Genomic DNA, 27,288 nt, shown 5'->3' with positions numbered 1-27,288 from the left:
TCACACGTCTGTGGTATTCAGGCCAGTGTTGGTGAAGGCCAGCTCCTCCTTCTGCTGTCCACGTGTGCCCACCTTCATTCCTGACAGCACTCTGTTCAGGGGCTCTGGATCCGGCCCCATCAGACTGTGCAGGGGCTCCTCCTGTGGGAAGAGGGAGGGGAGGTGTGAGGCCAGGGCCAAGATGGGGTGATCTCCCCAGTCCTTAGGAGAGTGGGTGGCCCTCCAAGCCCACGACCAGATGGCTCCTTGGCTGGGGCCTCAGTTTCCTGACTCTGTCCCAGAGGGGGCCATGGATACTGGTGGTACAGATGGGCTCAGGTGAAGGGGAGGGCCTAGGGGGTCTACTCTGGCCTTTGCCCACCCATGGACATGGTGGCATTTGGGTGTTCTGCCCAGTCCTGAACGATGCCAGGCCCTGTGTCCTGTGCCAAGGAGTCAGTCCAGCACAGTTCCTGTCACCTGTACCTCACGGCAGGTACCGTGCTGGGCACAACCATCCATCACCTGAGGTACCCACAGGACCCCCAAGGGAGGGATCATGTCCCCCACTTTACAGATGTGGAAATTGAGGCTCGGAGCGCTCTCTGGCCAGGAAGGGACAGAGCGGTGTTTGGACCGCTGGTCTTGCTGGCTCTAAAGCCTGTCCATGGCTCAGCGCTGCTCCTGGTTGAGTTTGGCAGGTCCTTCTGCCACCCCAGAGGGACATGTCACACCCAGGATCCCGCCTGCAGGCCATTATGGCACACACTCTCTCGTCTCTTGCCTTTCCTCTTACCCCTCCCCATGTGATGTGTCACACCCTCACAAGAATCCCTCCTGTGGACCAGCCAGGCCCCAAGACTCAGCTACTCCACCACATAGACACCCACGGGGACAGAGCCTCCACCACCTCCACCCTCCCCAGGGCACACTAAGGGCTTTTTCCAGACTGGGACTGTTCCAGTCCCTGGTAAACAGTGGAACACATGAGGGGCCCCAGGAGGGACTAAACGTTGTGCCTGAGCTTCCCAGAGCCCTCTACACAGATCCCCAGTGGGAGCAGTTGGCGCAGTACAGCCCAGGAAGTGCAGCCTGGCCCGGGAGACAGGAAACCTGCGTTCTGGGCTGCCCTGGCCTTGCAAGCTTTCTGACCTTGGGCAGCTCAGCACCCCTCCCTGGCCTTGGTTGCTTGAAAAGTTTGGATTGGATGGGCCCTCAGGTCTCACAGACCTTCCACACAAACATTTACGGAAGTCTTAGGTGAGTCAGGGCACCAAGGGATCTGTGGAAGGAAGCCCCACCTGCGTTCCCCACCCAGAGACCCCAAGGCCCACCTACCACTGCAGGAGTTGGGGTGGAGCCTCGGGCAGCTTCTCAGAAACCGAACAACCCCCTGCCGTTGCAGGATTGGCTCTTTCTTGGCTTTGAAGACTCTTAGCGGCCTGGCCGCCTCTCCCTTTCCAGACTCTCAGAGCTCCCTGAACCTCCTCAGCCCACAGGTCCAGCCCCACTGCTGGGGTTTCTGACTCCACTCCCCTCTGGGGGTCAGCTTTGGCCTCCACCAGGGCCTACCTGCTGGGTCACAAGCTCCAGCCCACAAGACTGTTCCCTTCTGCCTCAGTTCCCCCCAGATATGTTTATTGGAGTTTTTGCCCCAAACCATCTTGAACCAGAGATGAGCCATCCACCCAGAGGCCTCCTGCACTGCCTGGCAGCCTGGACCACCATTGATGACCCCCATCCCTGGGGGTCCATTTGGAGGCCTCCATGTTACAGCCAGGTCCCTGGGCAGCATTCTGATATTTTAACGCCCACGAGAGGCTTTGGTTGACCAAATCTTTCCAAGTAAGGGGTCCTCAAGGGAAAATAAGTCCTGAATCATGAGGAACAGCAAGGGACCCCCTGGAAGGGCAGGGCCCGGCTGAGAGCAGGACCCAAAGTAGGGTGGATAAGGTGAATGATGGGTGGATATCCACCCCTACGCACGCGTGCGCGCGCGCGTGCGCACACACACACACACACACACACACACACACACACACACACAGAACCGCAGACTATAAAAGCTCAGTGGGTCTTAGAGCTTCTACTCCAGTGGTGGTTTCCCGAGTGGGAAGGAGAGGGTAGTTCCTTCTGGTTCTGGCCTCCCATCCCCCATTCAGCCCTCTGATCTACTCTCCTACTTTCGTGGTTCTCACTCCTGCCTACACATTAGAACCCCAGAAGCTTTAGCAGCACCTTCCTGCCCAGGCCCACCCCAGCTATCTGATCAGAATCTCTGAGCTGTGACCTGGCATCCTCAGGTCTAAAGAGCTCCCCACGTGATTTCAGTCAGCAGCCCAGGCTGCACAAATGCTTGGTCTAACTGAACCAACTAACCTATTGAATAAATGATGGTATTGTTGTTCATCTGAGCCTACCTTTGCTCCCTGGCTAGATTATGTTAATCTCTGGATCTCCTCCCCCCGCCCCACCAGCTTTTATGTAAAGGATATAAAGGGAGGGAACCAGATTCCTGACCACTCGTTTTATGCCAGATCGTTTTCATACCCACTCTTATTTCATCCTCATAGCAGTCCTGCATATTTGGTGTTCTGAGCCCCATTTATAGATGAGAAAACTGAGAACCAGAGGGAAGAATTCACCCACCCAGGGTCACAGTTAATGAGTAGAGGAGCAAGGATCGGGCCCCATTCCAAAGCCGTGGGGTGTCCCAGGGCTAGATGCAGACACCCCCATGGCAGCAGGAGGTCCCTCGAGCTCTGTCCTGAAACCCACCCCTTCAGAGAAGAGCCCCAAGTCAGAAGCCCCAGGCACCAGCTCATCCCCCATCTTGCCTTGATTTCCTGCCTGCTATTTTCCAGATCCACAGAGTTGTCATCCAGGGAGTTGAGGCTGAAAGGGAGATAATGGAGCTCAGAGAGTTGGCAGGCCCAGCCCTCCCTGTCTCTGGCCAACAGCTACCCCTGCCATCACCACCACCATCACCATCACTACCTCGACTACCACCTCACCACCACTACCATCACCACCACCATTACCACCATTGCCATCACCACCATCATCACCACCACCACCATTACCACCACCATCACTGCCACCACTACCACCATCACCATCACCACCATCACCATTACCACCACCATCACTGTCACCACTACCACCACCACCACCACCACCACCACCACCATCACCATTACCACCACTGCCATCACCACCATCATCACCACCACCACCATCACCACCACCATCACCATCACCACTACCACCATCACCATCAGCACCATCACCACCATCATCACCATCACCACTACCACCATCACCATCAGCACCATCGCCATCACCATCATCACCATCACCACCATCACTGTCACCATCACCATTACCACCACCATGACTACCACTACAACCAGCACTGCTCACCTGACGTGGTCCAAGTCACTGGAGGAAGACTGGGACTCGAAGCCCAGGTCCTTGGTGGGGAGGTTCAGCACGGGATTGGCACTGGAAAGAAGGCCCAGTCAAGCGACCATGGGCCTCAACCACCCCATGGGGCCTCTTACCCATCCTTCGACCCCCACTTACCGCTCAGTGTTGTACACATTAGTCCCGGGGATGGCAGAGACTGGGGGCATCACCCCCGCCGCTGTCTTCCGGGCCTCCTTGGAAGCCTTCATAGCCCGAAGTTTCCGGTGGTAACTGGGGGGAACATGGCGGGGGGCATCACTATTTTCCCTGCACACCTACTGTGTGCCCAGTGCAGGCCCTGAGAGTGTGACTTCACAACAACCCTGGCAGGTGGGAGTGTTAGCTCCATTTTACAGAGGGTACAAGGAAGAACCAGAGAAGGGAAATGATTTGCTGAAGAACACGCAGCTGACCAGTGGCAAAGCCTAGAATCAAACCCAGATGTGGCTACTGGCTTCATATGTATTGGAAAGGTAAAAAGAAGCAGCATTTATTAAAAGTATAGTATGTGCCAGACACCTTGCTCGGTATGAGATGCGCATGGTTCCCTTGAATGCTTTGAGGAATCTAGTGTCATGCCCATTCTGCAAATGAGGACACTGAGGCTTGGGGAGGGGAATTTAACGTACCCAAGAGGTCATAACGGGTCACCTGGGATTGAATACAGATGTACCTGACACCTAAACCCCAGGTCTTTCTACCCCTCAGATATCTTGGGTGGTGGGAGAGGCGAGGTTAAAGACACAGGGGGTGATGGGAGCAGCACCTCTTCTGGGTACACACGAGGACCGTGGTCATGATCACGATGACCAGCAGCAAAGCCACTCCCAATCCTATGATGGCGTTACGGAGCGTGTCCGGCAACTCTGACTCCTGGCTCTCCTGGGAGCCCTGGAGAAGAAGGATTGTGATGGGGGAGGATGTAGGGTCAACACCCCCCTCCTCACCCCCCCGTTACCTCCACCCTGCCGACACTCACCAGCACCACCAGCCCCAGCTGCAGCAGCTTGGTCAGGGAGTCCTTGTCATTCCGGATCGTCCTGGCCACAGAGCCCCGCTCAGGCCCGAGGGACGTTGGCATCCCCCAGGCTTCCTGCTCACCCTCCTGCCCACCCCAAGGGCAGCCCCACTTACACACTCAGCTGATCAAGGGTCAAGGCTGACCCATTTGAGAAGACAAAGTAGGCATCGAGGTAGGAACGGGCTCGGGCCCTGGAATGGGGCAGAGATGAAGCCAGCAGCGCAGAACCACCAGACAGGCAGCCCCCTCCTACTGCTGGTCCTCTCTTCTTCGCCCCAACCACCGGTCCTGTGGGCACTCACCGAGCCATGGATTCTACGTCCTGAATGTTCACAATGTAGACAGTAGTCCTGGTCGCCTGGACAAGAGCCCTGCAAAGGGGCCAGGTGTCACAGAGGGCTGGGGTAGGGGCCTTAGCCCAGGCCTGTGGCCAGGGCTCTGCCAGTGGAATTAGGGATTGTGTGAGGGGCACCACCTCTGGACAGCTCCATTGGCTAAGCAAGTTGCACTTCTGTGCAAATTAGACAAGGATGCCCCTTCCTCTGGGACTGGGTTTCCAGTTTAGCAAGCAGAGTGCCCTTGTACAATGCACAGCCTTTGCAACTGTACATGGCAGCCCTATTTAGGCCTGTCTTTGCCCAGGCAACCATAGGCTTCTGGGGACAGGCAGAAAGGAAGTGCAAGTACAGGTACAGGTACAGGTACAGGTACAGGGTCAAAGACAAGGACACTACCTAATGTACTGTGGTAACCTAAATGAGAGGGAAGTCCAAAAGGGAGGGGATATCTGTATGTGTATGGCTGATTCATTTTGTTGTGCAGTGGAGGCTAACACAACATTGTAAAGCAACCATACTCCAATAAAAATTAATTTTAAAAAAAGACAAGGACAAGGTCAAGTGTGGGTCAGGGACAGGGTTAAGAGATATGCCATCCAGGTTTCTGTCAGGGACCAGGCTCCCAGGCCGTGTTTTACCCTACAGGCCCCTCCCAGCTCCCCAGACCTACGCCTTAATCTCTTCCGTGTTGGCGCCCACCTCCTCCTTGCTCATGGAGAACTGCAGCCTCACACGGTAACTCTGGTCCACAGTGAAGAGCTACAGAAAGAGGGTAGGGGGAAGGTGAGGCACAAGGGACCCAGGGGTTGGCAGAGGGCACTAGGAACTGAAGGCAGAACCCGACACTCACATTTAGGGTGATTTTGGCTTCCTGGGCAGGACCCTCAGATGGCCTGTCCTGGGCCTTGACCGTCACTTGGTAATTTCCTTGGAGAGTGGAATCAAGGTTGGTCACCAGCCTATGGAAGGTAGGAGAGCAGAGCTCAGTCCTGAAACCCAAGCTGAAGTTTCCTTGGAACCTCCCGGTACACCTCCCAGGACGAGGAACTCACTGCCTTGAGGCCCTGCTTGGCTCCCCCCACCCCATCCAGGGGCTGCCCACAGTTACTCAATGTTGCCAATGAACACGCTGGCCTCCAAGGAAGTGGAGACATGGAAGAAGCCCTGGAAAGGGATCACGGCCCCATCCTTAGCGATGAAATCCACTTGGAGGATGGAGAACAGGATGGCCCCATTGTTCCCTGAGTCCTTGTCTCTGGCCTAGGAGCAAGGGCGAACAACAACTGCGGACCAGGCCAGGCCAGGCACCCCTCCATCCCCAGCAGGAGTCTGAGGTTAGGGTGGCCTGGGAGGCTGGTCCCCATGACCTCTATCAGCCTTCCCCAGGCCACTGACCAAATGCTTTAAACAAACAGTGTTTGAACAAGTCCCTGCTTCTGGCGCCCCAGCTCAACAGGTCATTGCCCAAAGTCCCTCCCGTGTGGAAATCCCACCCTGCTCTCCCCCACCCCCACCACTGCCACACACACACACAAGCTCAGGGACACTCAGATTTCCTGGGCACCTACTGTGTGCCAGTCACCTTCCCTTAGATCCCTCGTTTCAGTGCTTGCTAACATGAGTACAAATTCCCCTAGTGGACCACAAAATGATGGGGGGAAAGGGCACAAGCAATTTTATTCATTCTAGTGCCTTTTAGAGAAGAATATAACCAACACACAGAGCTGTGAGTCCACTGACGTCACTTTTCAGGATGAGGCCAAAGCTGGTGTTTATGTTTCAAAAAGGAGTCAATTTAAAGAAAATTGTTCAAAGCCGTGGCCAGACTCATGACATTAGAATGCAATTGGCTGAAGACTGGAAAACTGAATGTTTAAGCCTAGAAAGAACCTAGAGAGGGGGAATCACTATCCCCCTTTTATGGGAGAATGCTGGGGTTCTGAGAGAGACCCTGTCCTGCCCACAGGCACACACAGCTCGAAGTGGGGAGGGCCAGGCCCATCCATCTCCACACCTGTGCCCTTTCCACAGCACAGGGCGTGACGCCCACATATAACCCATCTCTTAACCCTAAGGAGTTACTGCAAAGAACTGACAGCTCCTTGTCCAGGAGGGAAAGTGAGTTCCAGAAAGGTGTGGCAGCTCCCCAGCTCAGTAAGAGGCCCAGCCAGGCCCAGGCCCCAGGGCTGTGTGGGAGGCCACACTACCCGCCCCCCCTGCATGGCATAGCTGCCACCCTCTAATAAACACATACAATGCCATAAAAATTGAAAGTATTTTTACAACTTTGCTCTGAAAATTATTTAATACGAGGAACTTGTTTAATTTACAGTTACTATGGTTTCTCTGTAATACTCCAGAATTCTGGTGTAGTGAGAAAACCACTGCAAGTGATTTTTACGGTCATGAAATTTTTATGAATACTACATTTAACAGTTAATGGAGTTTAATCATATCAATTAAGCAGGTGTTCATTTCCATTCTGAGGTTTTCTTTTCATACGTCGGAGCCAATAGATTTTCTTTCTAGTGTTAAAACGTTCTGGGGGCAGCTGAAGGACCTAAAGGCCTAGGCCCTGTGTCTCCTGGAGCTAATGTGAATGACAACGTTTGGAGCCAAGGGCTTACCTGGACAGAAGCCACCTGCTGGTTGGGTATCACAAGTTCTGGGATGATCACTACAGGTGTGGACAGGAAGAGGTCAGTGGGGTCAGGACCAGTGCCCAATTGGCCAAGTGCCGACCGTAAGCCCAGCTCAGGGCTCACCCCACCAAACCTGCCCTTAACCTCTCTACCACCAGAGACCCCCCATTACAACTACCCCTAAGCCGTTAGTTAGCAGGTCCTCCACCTCTCATTGTGAAGATGGGGAAACTGAGGCCCAGAGAAGGAGGGCCTGGCCCAGGGTCAGATGTGAGTTGGGACAGAGCTGGGGTGAAAACTCAGGTCTCCCCTCCTGTTGAAACCCTGAGGGAGAGGCAGGGTTGGAGGCCTTCTTCCCTTTCTAAGTGCACACCTGGGAGTTGCCCAAAGGTAGTCCTGGCAGAGTACAGTGTGGGTGGGGAGGGAGGGCCTTGCTGCTTACCAAAAGTCTTATTCTCAGGCAGAAAGTAGGGTGCATTGTCATTCACATCCTCGATGGTGATGGGGAGGCTTCCTAGGGGGGAAATGTTGGCCGGCCTTGGTGTCTAAGCAAAGACCTGACCCAGAAAGTCTCATCCTCAGTCTTGCTCCTAGCAGCCTCCCTCCCATGCATCACCCATGCTCAGTCCCCTCCCCTGCTCCTGACTCAGGATGCTGACTCAGTCTCCTCTGGCCTTCATAGGAGGGAGCATCCTCCCCAGACCTCAGAGAGGAGAAGCAACTTGTCCAAAGTCACACAGCAGGAGCAGTGGGCCAAGACTGAGCCCAACCCAGGTATGTCCCACCTGACCATAACATTATTCTGACACTTACTAGCTGTGTAATCTAGATTATTGAACTGCCTCAGTTTCCTCATCTATAAAATTGGATAGGGACCACCTACCACATGGATTGTGTGGGAATAAAATGAAGAAATGCTTGCAAGGTACCTGGCATAGCTCTTGGCTGTAGTAAGGATTCAATATACGCTAGCTGTTAATATGATTGTTATTGCTACTTGGTGTCAGAGGTGGGATCTGAGTGCACATCTGGCTCTGAAGTGTGCTCTTTCTTTTACGCTGCCTCACAACATAATAGCATTAATTAAGTGCTTACTATGTGCCAAACACTGCATGAAATGCTTTACATATATATTCTCATTTAATCTTCACAGCCAACCTACTACCCAGCTCCACTTGATAGATGGGGCTACTAAAGCTTGGGGAGGTGTCATGACTTTCCCAGTGGAACAGCTGGTAAGGGCTGGAGCCACAATTTGAACCCAGACCTTGCAGGTGCCAGTTCTTTCCCATAGCCCCTATGTTACAGCCTGCTGAGCCCTGCAGGCCAGGCTGCCTCACCATTGTCACTGTAGGCCTGGAAGCGGGGGTCCGTTGTGAGGTCATAGGCCCGCACAACCAGCGTGACCAGGTCACAGGTCTCATAGTCGATGACCTCACTCTGATGGATGAACACAGAGCCGTTGGCCAGCACAGAGAACCAGCCATGGCACAGACTGCCCACGTCGACCCCAGCCTTGGTACAGATGACATTCACAAGCTGTACCTCCACCTGGGACATGGTGTCCCTGTCCTGAGCCACCACCTCGGCCACTATACCATGCTGCGAGCCATTCTCAGCCACACGGATGCCCCGGAGCGAGGTTGGGTCCAGGGTGGGTGGCACGTCATTCACGTCCTCCACATTCACGAGGACTTTTGCTGTGGCGTCACGCCCCTGGGGGTCTGGGCTCTCAGCACTCACTGTCAGATTGAAGAAGTCCTGTGTCTCATAGTCCAGGCTCACGTCCAAGGGCAGCCAGAGGTGGCCCTCTGCCAGCCCAGACCCCAGCACCAAGCCTCGGATCAAGAAGTTGTTGGCACCACCCCCTGATAGGCTGAAGCTGATGCGGTTGTTGGCTTCCGTCTGGTCTGCATCCCAGGCCTCCACCACGCCCACCAGCACTCCTGTGAATGAGGGGCAGAGTGTGGAGGGACCCCTGACCTGGCCACTGGGGGCATCCTCTCTCCTCACTCCCCTTGGGGGCCTGCCCTCGAAGGGGTTGTATAGCCTGGCCAAGGGAGGACTTACCTGGGTCCCTCTCCCTCACTGAGAAGGAATAGCTGGACTGGTTGAAGATGGGAAGATTATCATTGATGTCCTGCAGACAGAGGCAGTTCTGAGCCCAGGGAACTCAGGAGACCCCAGGTTCAGCATCCCCAGGGCCAGTCTGAGAAGCCCATACTTCCCCTGGCCCGAGGCCCAGACTCTCTGTCCAGGTCTCCTCAGACAGCACTGCCCGCTTCCTAGATGATGAAACAGGCTTCAAGCAGACAGAACTCGCCCAGACCCCACCCTTGGGGCTCAGAGGTCTGTGGCGGTACTCTGAAGTTTGGTGTACACTCTGTTTCCCTGTGCACCACTCAGAGCCGTCTTAGACCCTGCTCTTGGGAGGGATAGTTCTGAGTCCCCACCTGTGTCCCTGTCTGGCCCAGCTTGACTCCCCATCTCTCGGATTTATTGGGTTGGCCCCAATACCACCATGATCCCACAAAGGCCCAAGATTTCCCTGGTCCCCTCCTTTCTCCTGTCCGTCCTGCCCTCGGTCAACCCCAAGACACTCACTCTGTGCTCAGGTGGGGCTGGGCTGGGGGCACCTGCCAGGGCTTGACCTGGTTCTGTCCTGAGACGTCCGCTGTGTTCTGTTCTCGCCTTCCCTCTCCAGCCCTGGTCACCCCGCCCAGACAGAGTGCTGCCCCTGTTGTCACAGCATCAGGCCAACTCTGCCTGTGCTTCCTCCCCTGATGCTGGTACGTGCTGGGCGCCCTTGGCTTTCCCAGTCCTTCCCCAGGATGGCCCAGAGGTGTCTGCTTTTGCTTTCAGCTTTTTCTAAATAATGGTAGAGAGAACATCTTTGAAAACTGAGCCGTCTCCCCCTTAACCAGATGTAATTTGTGATGGCAATTTCCCAGAGATGGCATTACTGCCTCCGTGCACATGGCCAACTGCACTCTCAAGGTCGTCCTAACTCACAGGAGAGGCTAAGAGCACAGCTCTGAGTTCAGTCCAGCTCCACCTCTTCCTCACATGTGACTTTGACCTCTCTGGGCCTCAATATCTTCATCTGCAAGGTGGAGTGGTCCTCCCTACTCACAGAGCTCATGGGTGTGAAAGGACTCTTCTCGTTCAGGAAATGCAATTTTGCTTTCTTCCTTCTCTGAGGCCTACTTCCACCCCAAGGACAGCTGGCAAGTCCTCATCCGACTTCTGTTTCTCTATTTTCCCTGAGGTCTCATTCTGATCCTTGTGGGAAAGCGGCACATCCCAGCCCAGTGGGAAACAGGGCTGCTGTGTGGGGTGGTTCAGGCTGTGCACTGCACAACCCGAGGGGGCACCAACCACATTGTGGACATCGTAGAGGAAGGTGCCTGTGACCCAGTGGCGGCCTTAGAACCAGACAGACTGGATTCAAAACCCCATTCTGTGACCCGAGGCAGGCTACAGAACCTCTGTGTGCCTTAGTCCCTTGATCAATAAAATGGTGCTAAACAAGCCCTCCCTTGCAGGACCAGGTATACACTGAGTGTACTCTCTGGGCCGGGCATTCTTTGAAACACTTTCCATTTTTTAACTCGTTTTATATTATTTTCATCCCCATTTTACAGATGAGGAACTTGAGAACACAGGGAAGTTGAGCGATTGCCTAAGACCACACAACAAATGAGCCAGGATTCTGACCCATCAGCTTGGCTCCAGAACTCTTTTACCCACCGCACTGCAAAGGGCAGAAATGTGACTTGAGTTGGGAGGATGGGGAGCTGGCCATCTGCTCAGGAGCCCCCCAGTCCAGGGCTCATCCTGGACCCTGTCCCCGGCTGAGCCAGACCTTACCTCCACAGTGATGGTGACATTAACGTCAGTCCAGAGGGCAGGCTCGCCACAATCAGATACGCGCACGGTCAGCACGATGCAGCCCCCCAGGGTGGGGTTGATGGCCTCTCGGTCCAAGGGCCCCAGGTTTCTGAGGATCCCTTTGTCGGGGTCCACTGAGAAGTTGTGGCTGTAGGGGCTGCTCAGCAGGCTGAAGCGCAGAAGGCTGTGGTTGGTGCCTGGCTGGTCATCGTCGTGAGCCTGTGCAGGTAAGCAGGGTCGGGACGTCAGCCATCAGGTGCTCCCCGGCCCCAGCCCCTGCCCTGCAGTCTGGACTCTCCCTCCAGCGCTGGCCCATGAGGGCAGTAACTGGGCCTGAAGCCAGAGGGATGCTCCCCAATCTCCCAGTCTCAGTCTTGCATCTGAGAGGGCCAGACCAACAGCTTTCAAGAGCTTCTGAGGCCTGAAACATTGAGGTCACTCATTCATCCCACAAATGTTTACCTACCACATGCTCAGCCCTGTTCTAGGTACTGGGAATAGAGCCACGATCAAGACAGTTCCCTTATGGAGCTGATATTCTAGTGGGGAGGGAGGAGTGGGGGCAGTATAATATAGACAGTCGAAGTTTAAAATAAAAATAAAAATAAGTGTATGTGTGTGGACTTCCCTGGTGGCGCAGTGGTTAAGAATCCGCCTGCCAATGCAAGGGACATGGGTACGAGCCCCGGTCCGGGAAGATCCCACCTGCCGCGGAGCAACTAAGCCCGTGCACCACAACTACTGAGCTTGTGCTCTGGAACCTGCGAGCCACACTACTGAAGCCCGCGCACCTAGAGCCTGTGCTCCTCAGCAAGAGAAGCCACTCGCTCATCGCAGCGAAGAGTAGCCCCCGCTCAACGCAATTACAGAAAAACTGCACGCAGCAGTGAAGACCCAACGCAGCCATAAATTTAATAAAAAAAAAAAAGTGGGGGGGGGAATTCCCTGGTGGCCTAGTGGTTAGGATTCTGGGCTTACACTGCTGTAGCCCGGATTCAACCCCTGGTTGGAGAACTGAAATCCCACAAGCCATGTGGCACAGCCAAATAAATAAATAAGTGTGAAGTCCAACAAGATTCTGACTTTCCCATGATGACTACTTCAGTGCTATATTTTTTAAATAGCTGAAATTCTTCATCCAATCTGTGTGTGTGTGTGTGTGTGTGTGTGTGTTTCTGTCCTACCAAGGTTGTGAACACATGCTTAGTGTGCTTTTGGGGTGATCCAGCATGGAGAGCACAAGATGCTCTTCCCTGCCACCAGGCCTTTGCACGTGCACATGAATGCCCTCTACACCTTGTCTGCTTGACTCCAGGTCAGACTGGTGCCTCCCCTGGTCCTCCACAACCCCTGTGCTACCTTCAGTACAGCACAAGTGACACCCTTGGATGATGGTCCGCCACCCTCCCTGAAGGCAGGAATTATGGTGGGTTCATCTCGGAGGACCCAGGGCCCAGCAAAGGGCCTGGTGCATAGTAGGTGCTCAGCAAACATGGCTTTGAATACAGAGCTAGGCTAGTCCCACTTGGATCCAATTCTTTCCCCTCCTCTCTGCCCACTGCCACCTTCAGGTTTTTGTTTCAGATCTGTTGGGATCGTGTTTATGAAATGAAAAACTCTGTTCATTCCTTGGCACTCTGAACTCAGGCCGGTTAATTCACCAAGCACTTCTCAGGCCTCACACTGGGCACCATGGTTCTGGCAGCAGATCTGAAATGCTCCTGCCCCAAAGAGCTCACAGACCAGGGTGAGGAGCACTGAGGTGCATGAAGGAAGGCCCAGGTTTCAGCACTGCCACTGACTGGCTGTATAACCACAGAAAAGTCACTTAACCTCTTTGAGCCTCAGTTTTCTCCTTCCGTGAAATGGGGAGCATTAGAGCACCTACTTCATAAGTTTGTCAAAAGATCAGAGATGGGAATGTACTCTGGAAACTACAAGCCCCAGAAAGACGGGAGGGCTCCACGGCCATGTGATTGTCATTCCGAGGACCTGGTTTCTCAATTCTCACAAGATCCCCTTACAGGTGACTCAGTGGAGAAGCTTCTGAAGGCCTCAGAATCAGAGGAGAAGCTTCTTTCCAGTGTTCCTCTGGAGCCAGTAGTGCGTTTTTATCTCACAGAGTCTGTGAACCTGACCACTGATCTCATTTCCATTTTTGCTTTGGCCATTAGGAAGCTCAGAACTGAGTATTCAGCCCGCTCTTAGCAATTGTATGGCTTCTACCTTTGTGCACTTTAAAAAAATACCATCCTTATTTTCTCTTTTTCCTTATTTCTTTTATCACACTTTTAAATCTAAGCCACCTTAAATCCTTTTTGGAATGAGGCAGGCGCCTGAATTTAAAAGAGCAATATGTTTTTGAGGGCTTGTTCTGTGCTAGGCCTTGTGCCGAGCACTTTACATCCGTTATGACCCTGGGAATAAGTACTGAGATTGTCTTCATTTTCCAAAGAAGAAACGGAGGCCCAGAGAGACTGAGTGACTTTCTCAGGACTACACAGCAGAGCCCAGATTCCAACCCAGGACCAGCAGGACTACAGAGGCAGGCCTGGTGCCGTGTGCCCCTCCCACCCATCAGCTACAGGCCGGCTCACACCTGGATGGTCACGGAGACATTGCCCTCCTCTTCTCGGACAAAGATGTTGTAGGAACCGCTGACCACGGGCTTGTTGTCATTGATGTCCAGCACAACGATCTGCAGCATGGTGGAGGACGACAGGTTCCCGCCGTCCGTGGCCAGCAGCGTGAGGTAGTACACGGCCTGCTTCTCCTGATCCAGCAGCTCACTGTTTCTCACCGTCACTGTCCCCGAGGCTGGATCCACCGCAAAGATGTCCACCCTGTGCAGGGTGGCCAGATGGAGCAAATAAAGATACAGGATGCCCACTTCAATTTGCATTTCAGATAAACAATGAAAAATATTTTAGGACGTCCCATGGAATATTTGCAACCTACTTATACTAAAAAAAAAACCCATTCATTGTTTATCTGAAGTTGAAATGTAACTGGGTACCCTATATTTTATCTGACTCCTCTAGCCCTGCTGTGAGGCAGAGAGGTGAGCCTGGGTCCCCCTCGCCCACCTGCCCGCTGCCCACCCGGGTAACTTACCCATTCCCCGGAAGCAAGCTGTAGGTGATGCGGCCCCCCTCGCCCGTGTCTGGGTCGGAGGCCTGTGAGGCAGAGAGATAGATAATGGGACACTGAGCAGAAGCCACACCTGCTCTGTCAACCGTGCAGTTGACGAGGACAGGGCCGTCCTGCTTCCTGACCCAGAGGGAGAAGCCCCCGACTCACTCAGACTGACACATAGACATCACATACATGCGCACGCGCATACACACCTGCTGGCCCCCGCTGACATCAGATGATACAGGGACTCCAGCAGGGCCACAGCCCCAGGCCTGCCCATCTCCACATCTCTCCCAGCCCTGCCCAGCCCTGTCCCCCATCACTCACTTGGATGCTGTCGGTGACCACATAGCCGACCGCACTGTGCTCGGAGACACTGAGGTTGTACAGGTTGTGGGGGAATGTGGGCCTGTGATCATTAATGTCTCTAAGGTGGATGGTCACCAAGGCTACCGAGGAGCTTCTGCTGACCGAGTCAGTGGCCACGACCTGAGGACAGGGGAAGAGGCAGCGACATTGGGACTGGAGCACCCCATGGCCCGCTCTCCGTGGTGCCCCAGAATACTCCTCACCTGCACCAGCATCACCGTTTGTGTCTCGTAGTCCACCAGCGACGGTGCTCTCACCAGCACCTGCACATCCACTGAGCCCGCCGCCCGCTCTGGGGAGACGCTGAAGGCTTCAACATTAGGGCCCCGGAGGGATAGCAGGAAGGTGCCGTTGCTGCCCTGTAGACGTGGGCTGTATATTAGGGACCCCACTCCTGCAATGTACCCACCTGCATCTTTCTCCCAATCCCTGGCCACAGGTCCCAGGACGATAGGCTAGTCACTAGTCCCTGTCAATGTGGGCTCATCAGAAGAAGACCTCCCCGAGGCCCCAGCCTGGGCTTCAGAGCCTGGACACACACCCCTTTGAGTCTTCCGTACCAGCCACCATGCACCACCCTCCACCACCCATACCAACACCAAATATCATCAATGTCCAACATCGGTCCATTATCCACACCCCCTCTACTCCACACCCCTCTCCAGTCAAGGCCAACCACCATCTCAACACACCCACCCATCCACCACTACCCAATATCACCCTCCAGTCGACATTTTGTACCAACTCATTATCACCAAATACTACCAAACACCATCCATGGTTATTCAGCATTCAATACTACCCAAATCACCCACCACTCAGTATCAACCTCCACCTAGGAATACTGTCCAACTTGACAGCCACCCAGACCACACTGTGCTCAAAACTGCCCACATCCCCCAATACCCAGTACTATCCCAGCACCCCGCAACTTCACCATCCACACATCACTACCCCCTCTACTCAACACCGCCAAAACTTACATTCCACTCAACATTACCCAGCATCCAGGACCAACCTCCTCTCAGTGCTGCCTTTCTGTTCCCCGCCACGTAGCACCACCCTGAACACAAGACTACCAGCCAGCTCAACATCACTCAGCAGTTCCAAGTGTCACCCAACAACTCCGACCACCGCTCATGGTCAGCACCACTGTTGCCCACTGCCCACTGCCCCACCGAGCACTGTGGTGCTGCACTCTGCTGGTCACTCGCCACTTCCCTCCCCCAACGATCTCCCAACCATCACTTCCACCCATGCCGCGCATGGTCTGGGTGCCCCTGCCTTGTCTGGGTCGTAGACCACCATGGTTAGGTCATCGATGGGGATGCGGGTGGAGGCGTGCTCGTCCACGTAGCCAGTGAAGTTGACTTGAGCCTCTTGGGGGGTGAAGGTGCAGGTTGGGAGTCTGCAGTTGTAAAACTCAGGTTTGTGGTCATTGACGTCTGTCACTCTCAGCTTGACCCATATGCTCACCTTGGCCTCCTGCCCATAGACGTTGGGGTGTATCTCGGTGGCCTGAGAGCAGAGCAGAGGCCGAGAGGCAGAGATCAGAAAACCAGAATTCAGAGAGAGCTGAGATCAAAGGTCAGAGTTTAGAAAGTCAGGGTACAAAGTGGGCAGTGGCCCTCTCACTCACCATGACCTGCACCTGCACCTCCTCATCCTCCTCCAGCAGCTGCTCTCTGTCCAGGGAACCATTGACCCTGATCACCCCGTCTGGCCCAATGTCGAACCAGCCAGGCCTTGTGGAGTCTGGGAAAAGGCAGCAGGAGCAGCTACTTCCAGTGGCTCTGACGGAGCCCCCACCCCTTCCCTTGCCTCAGCCCCAGCCTGGGGACACCCCATTCTCACTGGAGATGCTGTAGATCACAGGGTCATTGATGCCTCTGTCGCCATCCATGGCCTCCACCTTCAGCACCGAGGTTCCCTGCAAGAAGGCATGGTCAGTGGCCAGACCCTTTCCCCACCTCTTGTCTCCACCCAGACCCCTCCAGTTCCCTGGCACACCTGGGGTGCATCCTCAGGCACAGAGGCCGAGTAAAACTCCCTGACAAACTGGGGGTCCAGGTCTGGCTGATCGATTACAGAGATGGACACGAAGACAGGCGAGGAGCACTGGACGACGATGCTGTTGTTGTACTCGCCGCCCGAGTCCTGCCGGGAGATGGGTCTCCATGAAGCCGGGGCTTCGGGTCCCGATGCCCCTGACCCCGCCTGCGCCTGCACTCACACAGGCCTTCAGCTCCAGCTGATAGAAGGCACTCTTGTTGTTGTAGCTGAGGCTGCCGTTGAGGATGATGGAGCCGTTGGGCAGGATCCCAAAGAGGTACTCACTGCTGTCCGTGCTAGGGATGACCTGAGGCAGAGCACAGTCAGGCCAGGCTCCCCCGGACAGCCCTGCCCCCAGGACCTGCTCTGAGAGACCTGGGGTCGAATCCTGGCTCTGCTCTCGACCTCACCAGGTCACTTAACCTCTCTGAGCCTGGGAAATGGGCTAGATATCGCCTCAGTGGGACGAAAACAGGGTCAAGTGAGCTAAGGTAGGTTCCAGGCATGTAGTGGGCGCTCAGTGATGGGGGCCGTGGCTAGCCAATGTGTCTTCGTGAAACTGGGGTCACACCCGCCACTGTCTGTGTGACCTTGGACAAGACCCTGGACCTCTCTGAGCCTTGATTTCCTCTTCTTTGAAGCCAGGATTGCCGCAGCCACCAGGTGGTGTGACGCTAACCGCGCAAAGACACAGACAGTGCCCCAGGCGAGAGGGTGGGAAGGAGAGTCCGGTCTGCAGCAGGCACCCTCCTTAGGCGGCTGGGCCAAATGAGGTCCAGAGGGGGGCCAGAGGAAGGCGTGGGGACCAGGGCTGGGCCGTCGCAGAGCCCCTGCTCCGCAAGGTCCCTGCAGGTTGTGTGGGAGATGCTGCCCCCTGGCGGCCATGAGGAGAGGTGGCGCCCACACTCCCACGTGGACCCGCACACACTTACCTTCTCTACGGAGTACACCACGGCGCCTCCGGCCCCCGTGTCTTTGTCCTTGGCCAGCACAGAGAACACCAGGGAGCCAACCGGCAGGGTCTGTAACAAGGGTTTTGTCACCTCTGAGCTCCAACACATCTCCTCCATGCCCAAGCACATCATGCCCCCTCCTGGAGTTTCAGTGCCCCCAGCTGTACCACGGGGATAGCGATGGACCTTCCAGAACCTGAAACCCAGCATTCCACAGATGTCCCCCTTTCCTTCCCACCTGGGCTGGGCTTCTCGGGGCATCTGGATAGAGGCAGGGAGCAGAGTTCCCCCTTCTCCTCTCCCCACACAGCCTCCCTGAAACCTGAGCTGGCTTCTGATTTGCAGCGCCCCTCAGGACCACCATGAGTGACCATTCCAGAACTCAGGTTGTGCCACTCCCCTGCTTAAACAGCCCTGTGTGTTCTCTGTAGCGTCCAGCGGTAGGTTCCACACAGCACCTCGCAGAGCTGGAAGGTTCTTTTGGGAGGCTTTTCCTCTAGGACCTGTCCACACCCTCACTGTTTCTTCACGGTGGCCAAAAAGATCTTTGAAAATCCTGAACCAGGCCACATCAGTCTCGTGCTCAAAACCAACAAGTGGTTCCCGCATTCTGCCCAGAATACGGTCCAGACTGCCTCCATGGCCCTCCAGGTTCAGGCCACTGCCCACTTCTCTGACCTTACCTTCTCCTCAGCCTCCTCCCCCCACACACATGAGCTTCCTGGCTATGCCTACAGCACTCCAGGCTGATTCCCACCTCAGAGCCTTTGCAGCTGCTGTTCCCTGCCTGGAATATCCTTTTCCTGGAGCAGCCCATGCTGGCTCCTCAACATTTAGTTCTGCTCAGATGTCACCTACCCAGAGAAGATTTTCCTGACTGGCTCAACTTAAAGCAGGCCCCTCCCCAGTCATGTTTTATGCTCTTCATAGAGCTCATCACCATCTGAAATAATCCTGTTTATTTAATGTTTTGTTGATTAAATGTTTTGTTGTCTGTGCTCTTCATTACAATGTGAGCTAGCGAGGGTGGCGACCAAGTCTGTCTTCACTGGATATCCTCAGCACCAAGGACAGTGCCAGACACACAGTAGGCGCTCAATCAGAGCCTGTTGAAGGGCTGTCTGAACCTCACCAGCCTCAGGTCTGGCCTGGGGGAGGGGGACCCACACCTGTCAGGACTTTGAAGCCACGTAGTAATGAAGATTCAGGAGTGGTGTTGTGTTTGCTGCCCTGGAACCACTGGGAAACCTCCTCCCTGCCTATGCAGTTCAAGTGGGGCTGCTCCTCTTGCTAGAGGGGAAAGCACATGATGCAGACCTAGACAATTGGAGCATTCCATACTCCTCAACTGATGGGCACCTGACCCAAAATGGGCCAATGAGAGTCAGTCCTGGGGGTTTGGCTGGGACCATTGAGAAAGAGACAGTCTGTGTTGCAATTGCAAAGCCGGTGGGATGTGAGCCTGGAGTTGCTGGGGGACACTTTTATCACCATAAGGGAGAATTGCTCGCCCCACCCCAGGATGATGGCAACACGAGAAGCAGAGCTTCTAGGTAGAGAGAAATCTCTTCTTGATGACATGGCTTGAGTACCTGGATCCAGCCATGCCTGAAGTCAGATATACTGTTAAATTTTTCAGAAACATGAGAAAATCAATTCCTTTCCCCCCACCACCCCTGACTATCATAACTTAAAGAATTCCAATCCAGTCTGATAGATTGCAAAATGTTGCTGTAACTATGGTATGTGGGGTTACATGCAACCCCCTGAATTTGGTTCATCAAGCTGCCCTTTCTAGGAGGTGCACTTCCCAATCTTGGATGCCCTGCTGTCTATCTCTGGTCCTTCCCACTCTGAGCAGATCTGTGGGATGTCTGCATCCTACACACACACCCTGTTAAGGCAGATGTTACCTCATTGATTCTGGTGGAGTAGTCTGTGTTCTGGAAAACGGGTGCGTTGTCATTTCTGTCCTCCACGATCACCACCATTTCCTTCCGCACCTGCAAGTGAGAAAGCCCAGGTGAGCCCAGAAAATGTGGGAGCTTGAGAAAACAAATTCAGGAGTATCAGGACGGGAGTGCAAGTTGGTATAGCTTCTCAGGAGAACAATCAGGTGGTGTCTGGGGTGACTTTTTTTAATACATCTTTATTGAAGTATAATTGCTTCACAATGCTGTGTTAGTTTCTGTTGTACAACAAAGTGAATCAGCCATATGCAGACATATATCCCCATATCCCCTCTCTCTTGAGCCTCCCTCCCACCCTCCCTATCCCACCCTTCTAGGTCGTCGCAACGCACCGAGCTGATCTCCCTGTGCTATGCAGCAGCTTCCCACTAGTTATCTATGTCACATTTGGTAATGTATATATGTTGATGCTACTCTCACTTTGCCCCAGCTTCCCCCTCTCCCCTCTGTGTTTATCTGATACCATTTCAAAGGCCAGAAAAGTTGCAAGTACGGTACAAAGAATTCCTGATACTCTTCATCCAGATTTACCCCTTATTTAGTTTTTCTCTCCACAGATTTACTGAACCATTTGGAGAGTATGTTGTGGAAATCATTAGGTCATTAAAAAAAAATCTAAAATGTCCTATTACAAGAATGTTCCTTTTAGCTTTGTTAGCCATAGCGTAAAGCTGTGAACAACCTAAGTGTTGAGGAGACCAGCTGAGCACCATGGAGCTTATAGTCCCCACACTGGGCTATAGACATACAGGAAACAGGAGACTCATGTGCAGACACAGAAGGGACCCCAAAGCCGATTGTTGTTTTCTGGCCGCACCCTGTGGCATGCGGAACATCCCTGACCAGGGATCGAACCCGGGCTCCCTGTAGCGGAAGCACAGAGTCTTAACCACTGGACCACCAGGGAAGTCTTCCAAAGCTGATTGTCAAGTCATCAAGGCAGTTCAAGACCATATATGCAGTAGGATCCCACTTGGATTTCAGAAAACGCACCCAAAACTACCATCTCTCTTCCGTGGATGCATATATCCATGTCAGTGTTTAGCGATGGATAGAAAAGAACATGGTGATGGCAGACACTTCAGGTGGGAGTGGGCTGGGAAGGGTTGCCCAAGGGGACTTGAGCTCTATCTGCACTTTTAAAACTGTTTACAAAGAGAAAATATTTATGAATATCCAAGTCATTAAAATGATTTTTTTAACGGATAGGGTTTGGGGAATAGGTTATAAAGACAAAACCCCCAACTTTCACAGACACAAGACACAGCTGCATAAGTGTGTTATTGAGAAACATGAACACTGAGACCAACCCATCAGCCAAAGGGGTTGAAAGTGATGACCTCAGTGGAGAGAGGGTAGGGAGGTATTTGGCACTTGTTTTTTTATTAATAAGTATATTAATACAAGTTAATAATGTAATTGGGACTTCCCTGGTGGTCCAGTGGTAAAGAATCCACCTTACAATGCAGGGGACGTGGGTTCAATCCCTGGTCAGGGAACTAAGATCCTGCATGCCACGGGGCTACTAAGCCCATGCGCCACAACTACTGAGCTCGCGCCTCAACTAGAGCCCACCTGCTGCAAACTACAGCGCACATGTGCTCTGTAACCCATGCGCCACAACTAGAGAGAAGCCCACACGCCACAACGAATAGCTCGCGTGCCTCAGTGAAGATCCTGCATGCTGCAACTAACACCCAACGCAGTCAAAAGTAAATAAAAAATAGTACATAAATCTTTTAAAAAATAATAATGTAATTAATGATATACAATAGATATACAAAATACACAAAAGATAAACCATATATTTGTATAAATTAATATAAATTATAATAAATACTAAAATCTTGGTTAATATTGTATGACGAAAAATGGAGAAGTATAATTTCAATAAAAATAAACATTCAATTCATTTTTTGTTAGCTGGGGCTCTCTCTGCTTATTTGCGGTGGGCAGTTAGCGGTGGGCCCTCAGTCCCCTGCTCTCTAATCCCTGGACCTCCCTTCCGGGCCCACTTCTGACTCACTGGATTATTGTGACCGTCGCTCACAGAGATGTCGATGGAAAACCAGTAGAGTGTCTGCAGTGGGCAGAGAGAAGGGTAACAAGGTAAGCCCTGTTCGGGTGCCCACCAGAGCCCTCCCTACCTCCCCAATCCCGCACGAGGCCTTCTCAGATTGCTTCCCTTTACCTCATAGTCCAGAAGGTTGGCCAGCTTCACTTCCCCAGTATTCGGGGTGACATTAAAGAAGTAGGCATAGGAGCCACTAATCCTATAGGTCAGAGGGTCATTTTCCTGGTCCTGAGCTATCAGCCAGAAGACCTCAGTACCTGCAGACGGGACAGGGAATGCACAGGGCCCACGGCCACCTAGTTCAATGCTGGCCTGGCCAAGCTGCCCACGAGGCCCACAAGAATGTCAAACTTCTTTTAAAATTAGAAGGGCCAAGACATGGAAACAACCTAAATGTCTATCAATGGATGAATGGGTAAAGAAGATGTGGTACACATGTACAATGGAATATTTTCAGCCTTGAAAAAAGAATGAAATCTTTCCATTTGTGACAACATGGATGGACCTAGAGGGAATTCTGCTAAGAGAAATAAGTCAAAGGAAAACAAATACTGTATGATCTCACTTACATGTGGGATCTAAAAACAAAAAACCAAGATCATAGATACAGAGAAGATTGGTGGTTGCCAGAGGTGGGGTGCGGAGGACTGAGAAATGGGTGAAGAGGGTCAAAAGGTACACATATCCAGTTATAAAATAAATAAGTCCTGGGGATGTAATGTACAGCATGGTGACTAGAGTTAACAATACTGTATTGGGTATTTGAAAATTATTAAGAGATGAGGTCTTAAAAGCTCTCATCCCAAGGGAAAAAAAAAAGCCATCTGTAACTATGTGTGGTAACATATGTTAACTAGACTTATTGTGGTGATCATTTTGAAATATATACAAATATATCATTATGTTGTACACCTGAAACTAATATAATATTGTATGTCAATTATACCTCATTTTTTCAAACGGTAAAAAAAAAAATCAAAAGGAATAAATGATTATAATCTAGCCCTCAGGATATTTGTCTTTATGCCAATGCAGTATATTAAAGTATATATATATATATATATATATATTTTTTTTTTTTTTTTTTTTTTTTTTTTTTTTGCGGTATGCGGGCCTCTCACCGCTGCGGCCTCTCCCGCCGCGGAGCACACACTCCGGACGCGCAGGCCCAGCGGCCATGGCCCACGGGCCCAGCCGCTCCGCGGCACGCGGGCTCCTCCCGGACCGGGGCACGAACCCGCATCCCCCGCATCGGCAGGCGGACTCCCAACCACCGCGCCACCATGGAAGCCCTAAAGTATATTTTGAATGTATTCTTCTGGAGGGAGAGGCCTACAAAAACAAAAGTGCCAGAACAGTGACATGGTGGTGGGGCCCAGCACCCAGCCTGAGAGTCTCAGAGAACCAGCGTGCCCCCACCCTTGCCCATGACAGCCTTGCAGGGACAGTCTGGGCAGCACATCTGGAGTCTGCTCTTCTTTGACCAAATAGTTCTGGCTCCTCCAGAAACTCCTTAGAAAGCTTGGTCCCTTCCCACCCAGGCCCCCTCCTCCAGGAAGACCATCGGGCTAGAAAGCTGTTAGTATCTACAGTATGTTTCCTCTGTTGTGAGACACACTGTCAATTTAATGACTGCTGGGGTGGGGAGTCACTCTGTGTTAACTGACTATCTCAAATATAAGACATCCTGATTCAAAAATGTCAAAATGTAAACTGATATGGCCCTTATACCCATACCCATGGGAAGTGAGTGGGGATGTGTAAATCCTTCTCTGTAAACATGTGTTCATGGACACAGAAAGAAGGATCAGGGAGAAAAAGCTTTTTTAAAAGTCTGTCTGAAAAAGAATTAACTGTAACAAATAAATCAATAAGAGCTACAGAAATAAAAGACATATATTAGGTGTCTGTCTTTAAACTCAAATTTGACGTATTTTAAAACGTCTGCCTGACAAAACTAAACTATTATACAGTGTGAGTGTCAAGTAAACAGGTCTTCTGCAGGAGAGAAAGGACAGGGAGTGACTAGAAGGGCAGAGAGGGGGTCAGTGTGCTTCCATGTATATATATTATACCTCAAAATAAAAGGTCTAAACAACATTTTTTAAAAACCTGACTGAAAATGCTTTCTCATCCAAAGAGAGCCATACAATTCATCTCAGAAAGGAAGAAATTGCTCTTCAGATTAAGAAAGCCCAGAGAGGGGCCCTGTGGTTATCGAAGAAAAGACTCTCATTTGGTCTGCCTGAGATCAGACTTGACATTAAAGGGTCACCCAAGAGAATGGAGATCTTGAGGACATTTGGGTTACATATGTTTGTGACATTTGTTTGAAGGTGTGTGTGTGTTTATCCACGACCAAACAGCTATGAAAATATACATAAAATATCATTAACGTGTATATACTACTTGTCTGTTGTATTCACAGATATCAAATAGTTTGACCTCAGCCCAGTCCTCCAGGGAGGATTGTGCCAACTCAGAATGTAATGAGACTATCACCTCCCTCATCCTGGGATCTAAACCTTTATTAATATAACCCTTAGTAGATTTTGCTGTCCTGGCAACCACATGCAAATGGATGTGGCTTTCGTGGCTCTGAAGCCCATCGCCCACCCTTTCTTCGTGTACCTAGACCTGGGTTTCTGGATTCCAAGGCAGACTTTGGATTTCACCTTTGATGCAGTCTCTTGCTTCATCTAGTAGATTTAGATATTTGGGGACCCAATTCTGACACTGCAACAAAGACTGTAAATTGTCCCCCAGTATTCACAGCCCCCTTTCTCTCAGACTAATAGAACCCCAGATTTTGAGCTGTGCACATGGCTAAATAAAATAAAGACCTCATTTCTCCAGTTCCTTTGCAGCTAGGGCATGTGGCTACGTTCTGGCTAATGAGATGTGAGCAGAAGTAACATGTGTAAAACCTGGAGCCCTGTCCCTAGGAGAAAGAAATGGGCCCTCTTGGCCCTTCCTTGCCCCCAGCTCTCACTGGAATAGGGCGTGACATGAGCCATCTAGGACCATGTGGATGAGGGCCAGACCCTAGGGGAAGCAGAACCTGGAAATGGAAGGAGGGTGCCTGATGCCAGAAGCATAGGGCACAGAACAGCCTGATGGAACAGAGCCTCTGACAGCCCTGGGCTCACTGCTCTAGATGACTATGTAAGAGAATAGGAAACTTTGACCTTGTTGACAGCTCTGTTATTTGGGGTCTGTTATGTGCAGCTGACCCTGTATCCCAATGAATACAGTCATCTATCATTTCAGCTTCTTCAACCCCCATCCTGCCTGCTGGGAATTTGGCATCCAGTCCCTGTGGTTTCATCCAAAACAATGTTTTATGAACATCATTCACTCCTGTACACTGCCAAGATCATTACCACATCCACATCTCATTGTTTATGACCCTCCTTTTAACTGACTTACTGTTTCATGTAAATACATTTATTTTAAAAGCAAACTAGATGGCTACTGGACGTAGAAAACTCATCTCACTCGCCATAGAGGGAAGGTAACTCTACAAACGAAGACAGCAAAAGTATCAATTTCTGGTGAGATGTGTGCATGAAAGGCTCTGAGCCTAAAGCCTGCTCTCTTTCTGTCTGAAAAAAAAAATAGCAGAGGAGGAAGAGAGATGAACAAGTGAGAGAGGTAGAAGAGAAATAATGTACCAAATGGATACTTTCTCCCTTGGGAAATCAGAAAGACTGAAAGAGATGGGAAATGCGAGGAATGTTCTCTTGGGGTGAGTCTTGATTATTTGGTGCTGTGTGAGGGCCCTTGACCCAAAAGCTGCAAAGGAGAAAACAAACTTCTGGAAAAAACTTCCTTCAGGCCACCTTTGCCCCATGACAAGCCGTGGAGCTGCAGGGATGGCAAGCAAGCCCACAGGGGAGCCCCTGGGGCCCTCTTGTGGGTAAGCGTTTGGTGCAGTCTGGGCACAGGAACAGTTACTCACCCACTGGTAGGTCCTCGGGCAGGGTCACTAATGACATGTTGGACAGGAATGTTGGGGCCACATTGGCTGACACTGTAGGGACACAGAGTGTTGGAACATCTGGACACCTCCATAAAGACACCCCCATCTGCCCCTGTGGGAGCCCACACCAGTCCCACTGGCCAACTTTCAGTCCAGCTCACCGGCCCAGGACTGGATTCCTCTCCAGGCCTCCCCAGAGCAGCCAAGCCCAGGACTGGGCCATAGGAGTTGGGTGCTTGCTGATGAAGCAGCATCCCACCCTTCTGGAGGGTTCTGCTGAGGATCCCCAGGTTAGTGATGCCCTGGTGGGGGAGGGGAGGTACCCACCAGACACCATGAGGGCAGGAAGCAAGAAGCAGGACAGCCACGGCCACACCATCACGTCTGGAGGGACCTGGGGGAAGAGGCATCAGGGGAGGGGCACATGAACCCAGGCCTCCCTCCTCTGGTGGACCCTGATCAGTCGGGTCTGAACCCGGCCAACTCACCTCCATCACACAAAAAAAATTCTGCCCATTTGCCAGATGTTCCAGGGGATAGGGAGTTGGGAGGCATGGCAGGGAGGGGCAGGGTAGCTGAGCCTGATTTAGAGCCCCAGCCTGAGACTGACCCTGAACTTGACCCCAGGGTTCAGTGCCCACTGTGTAGCAGGCACGGATCCAAGTATATTACGTGCATAATCTCTTTATTCTTACAACTAGGTGGCTGCTAAGGGGCTTGCCTGAGGCCACACAGAGAGTCAATGGCAAGCCCATGCTCTGAAAACAGGTCTTTTGAACTCCAGAATTCATTCCCTCACCAACTGCACTAACCTGCCTGTTTAGAGTCCAAGCTAATAGCATCCTTCAAAATCAGGGACCTGGAGAGGGACTATGACTTGTCCAGGACCATCCAGAGCCTCTGTGGGGGGGCTCGGTCCTTTGTCCCACTTGCTGACACAATTAATAGCTGCCTTTGCATCCTTTCTCAAAGTGTACTCCATGGAACCCCAGCCCTGTAAGATGTCCCATAACAGAAGGGTTCCCTGGTCAAGTCAGTATGGGAAGGGCATTGTGCTCCTCTTGCTGATTGACAGCTGGGCAGGAACGCTTGGAAAACCTTGCCCTGCCCAGTCTTCTTGGTCATCTTACATTGCAAGCTATCCTTCATCTGGGAAAAGAGGGACTTTGATTCACTGTTATCGACAGATACCTGAACCCCCAAGGCTCTTTCATCCCAAAAGACAATTGTTACCAAAGTAAGAGGGAGAGCAGGATACATTTCGCAAATGCTTCTTGCTCTCTGTCAAGAAAATGTGTTGCGTGCTTGCATGTACATAATCATTCCATAAGACAGGATTTTTATTGCATACTCTTTTGTACCTTTTGGATTTCGTGCTAAGTGAATATATTAAATTTCCAAAGATAAATTAAAG

At 52.1% G+C, this 27,288-nt stretch overlaps 1 protein-coding gene across 1 annotated transcript; it reads right to left on the bottom strand.

The window, feature by feature from the left end:
* CDHR2 (cadherin related family member 2) lies at positions 1-26,253 on the bottom strand. The gene is made up of 31 exons (XM_060146577.1): positions 26,202-26,253; positions 25,854-25,925; positions 22,010-22,149; positions 21,861-21,898; positions 19,762-19,864; positions 17,828-17,917; positions 17,077-17,202; positions 16,854-17,000; positions 16,698-16,773; positions 16,483-16,598; positions 16,128-16,361; positions 15,047-15,202; positions 14,802-14,963; positions 14,454-14,515; positions 13,939-14,182; positions 11,319-11,558; positions 9,519-9,588; positions 8,789-9,394; positions 7,891-7,962; positions 7,434-7,483; positions 5,915-6,066; positions 5,657-5,765; positions 5,477-5,565; positions 4,771-4,839; positions 4,582-4,659; positions 4,427-4,487; positions 4,214-4,338; positions 3,565-3,678; positions 3,403-3,483; positions 2,817-2,874; positions 1-141 (listed from the first exon to the last, which is right to left on the bottom strand). The coding sequence occupies exons 1-31, from the start codon at positions 26,251-26,253 to the stop codon at positions 1-3; spliced, it is 3,933 nt and encodes a 1,310-aa protein (XP_060002560.1).
* Positions 26,254-27,288: the final 1,035 nt, after the last annotated feature.

The sequence above is a fragment of the Lagenorhynchus albirostris genome, chromosome 3, assembly GCF_949774975.1.
Source record: "Lagenorhynchus albirostris chromosome 3, mLagAlb1.1, whole genome shotgun sequence".
Classification (NCBI taxonomy): domain Eukaryota; kingdom Metazoa; phylum Chordata; class Mammalia; order Artiodactyla; family Delphinidae; genus Lagenorhynchus; species Lagenorhynchus albirostris.
This window is presented reverse-complemented; position numbering and strand designations above follow the sequence as displayed.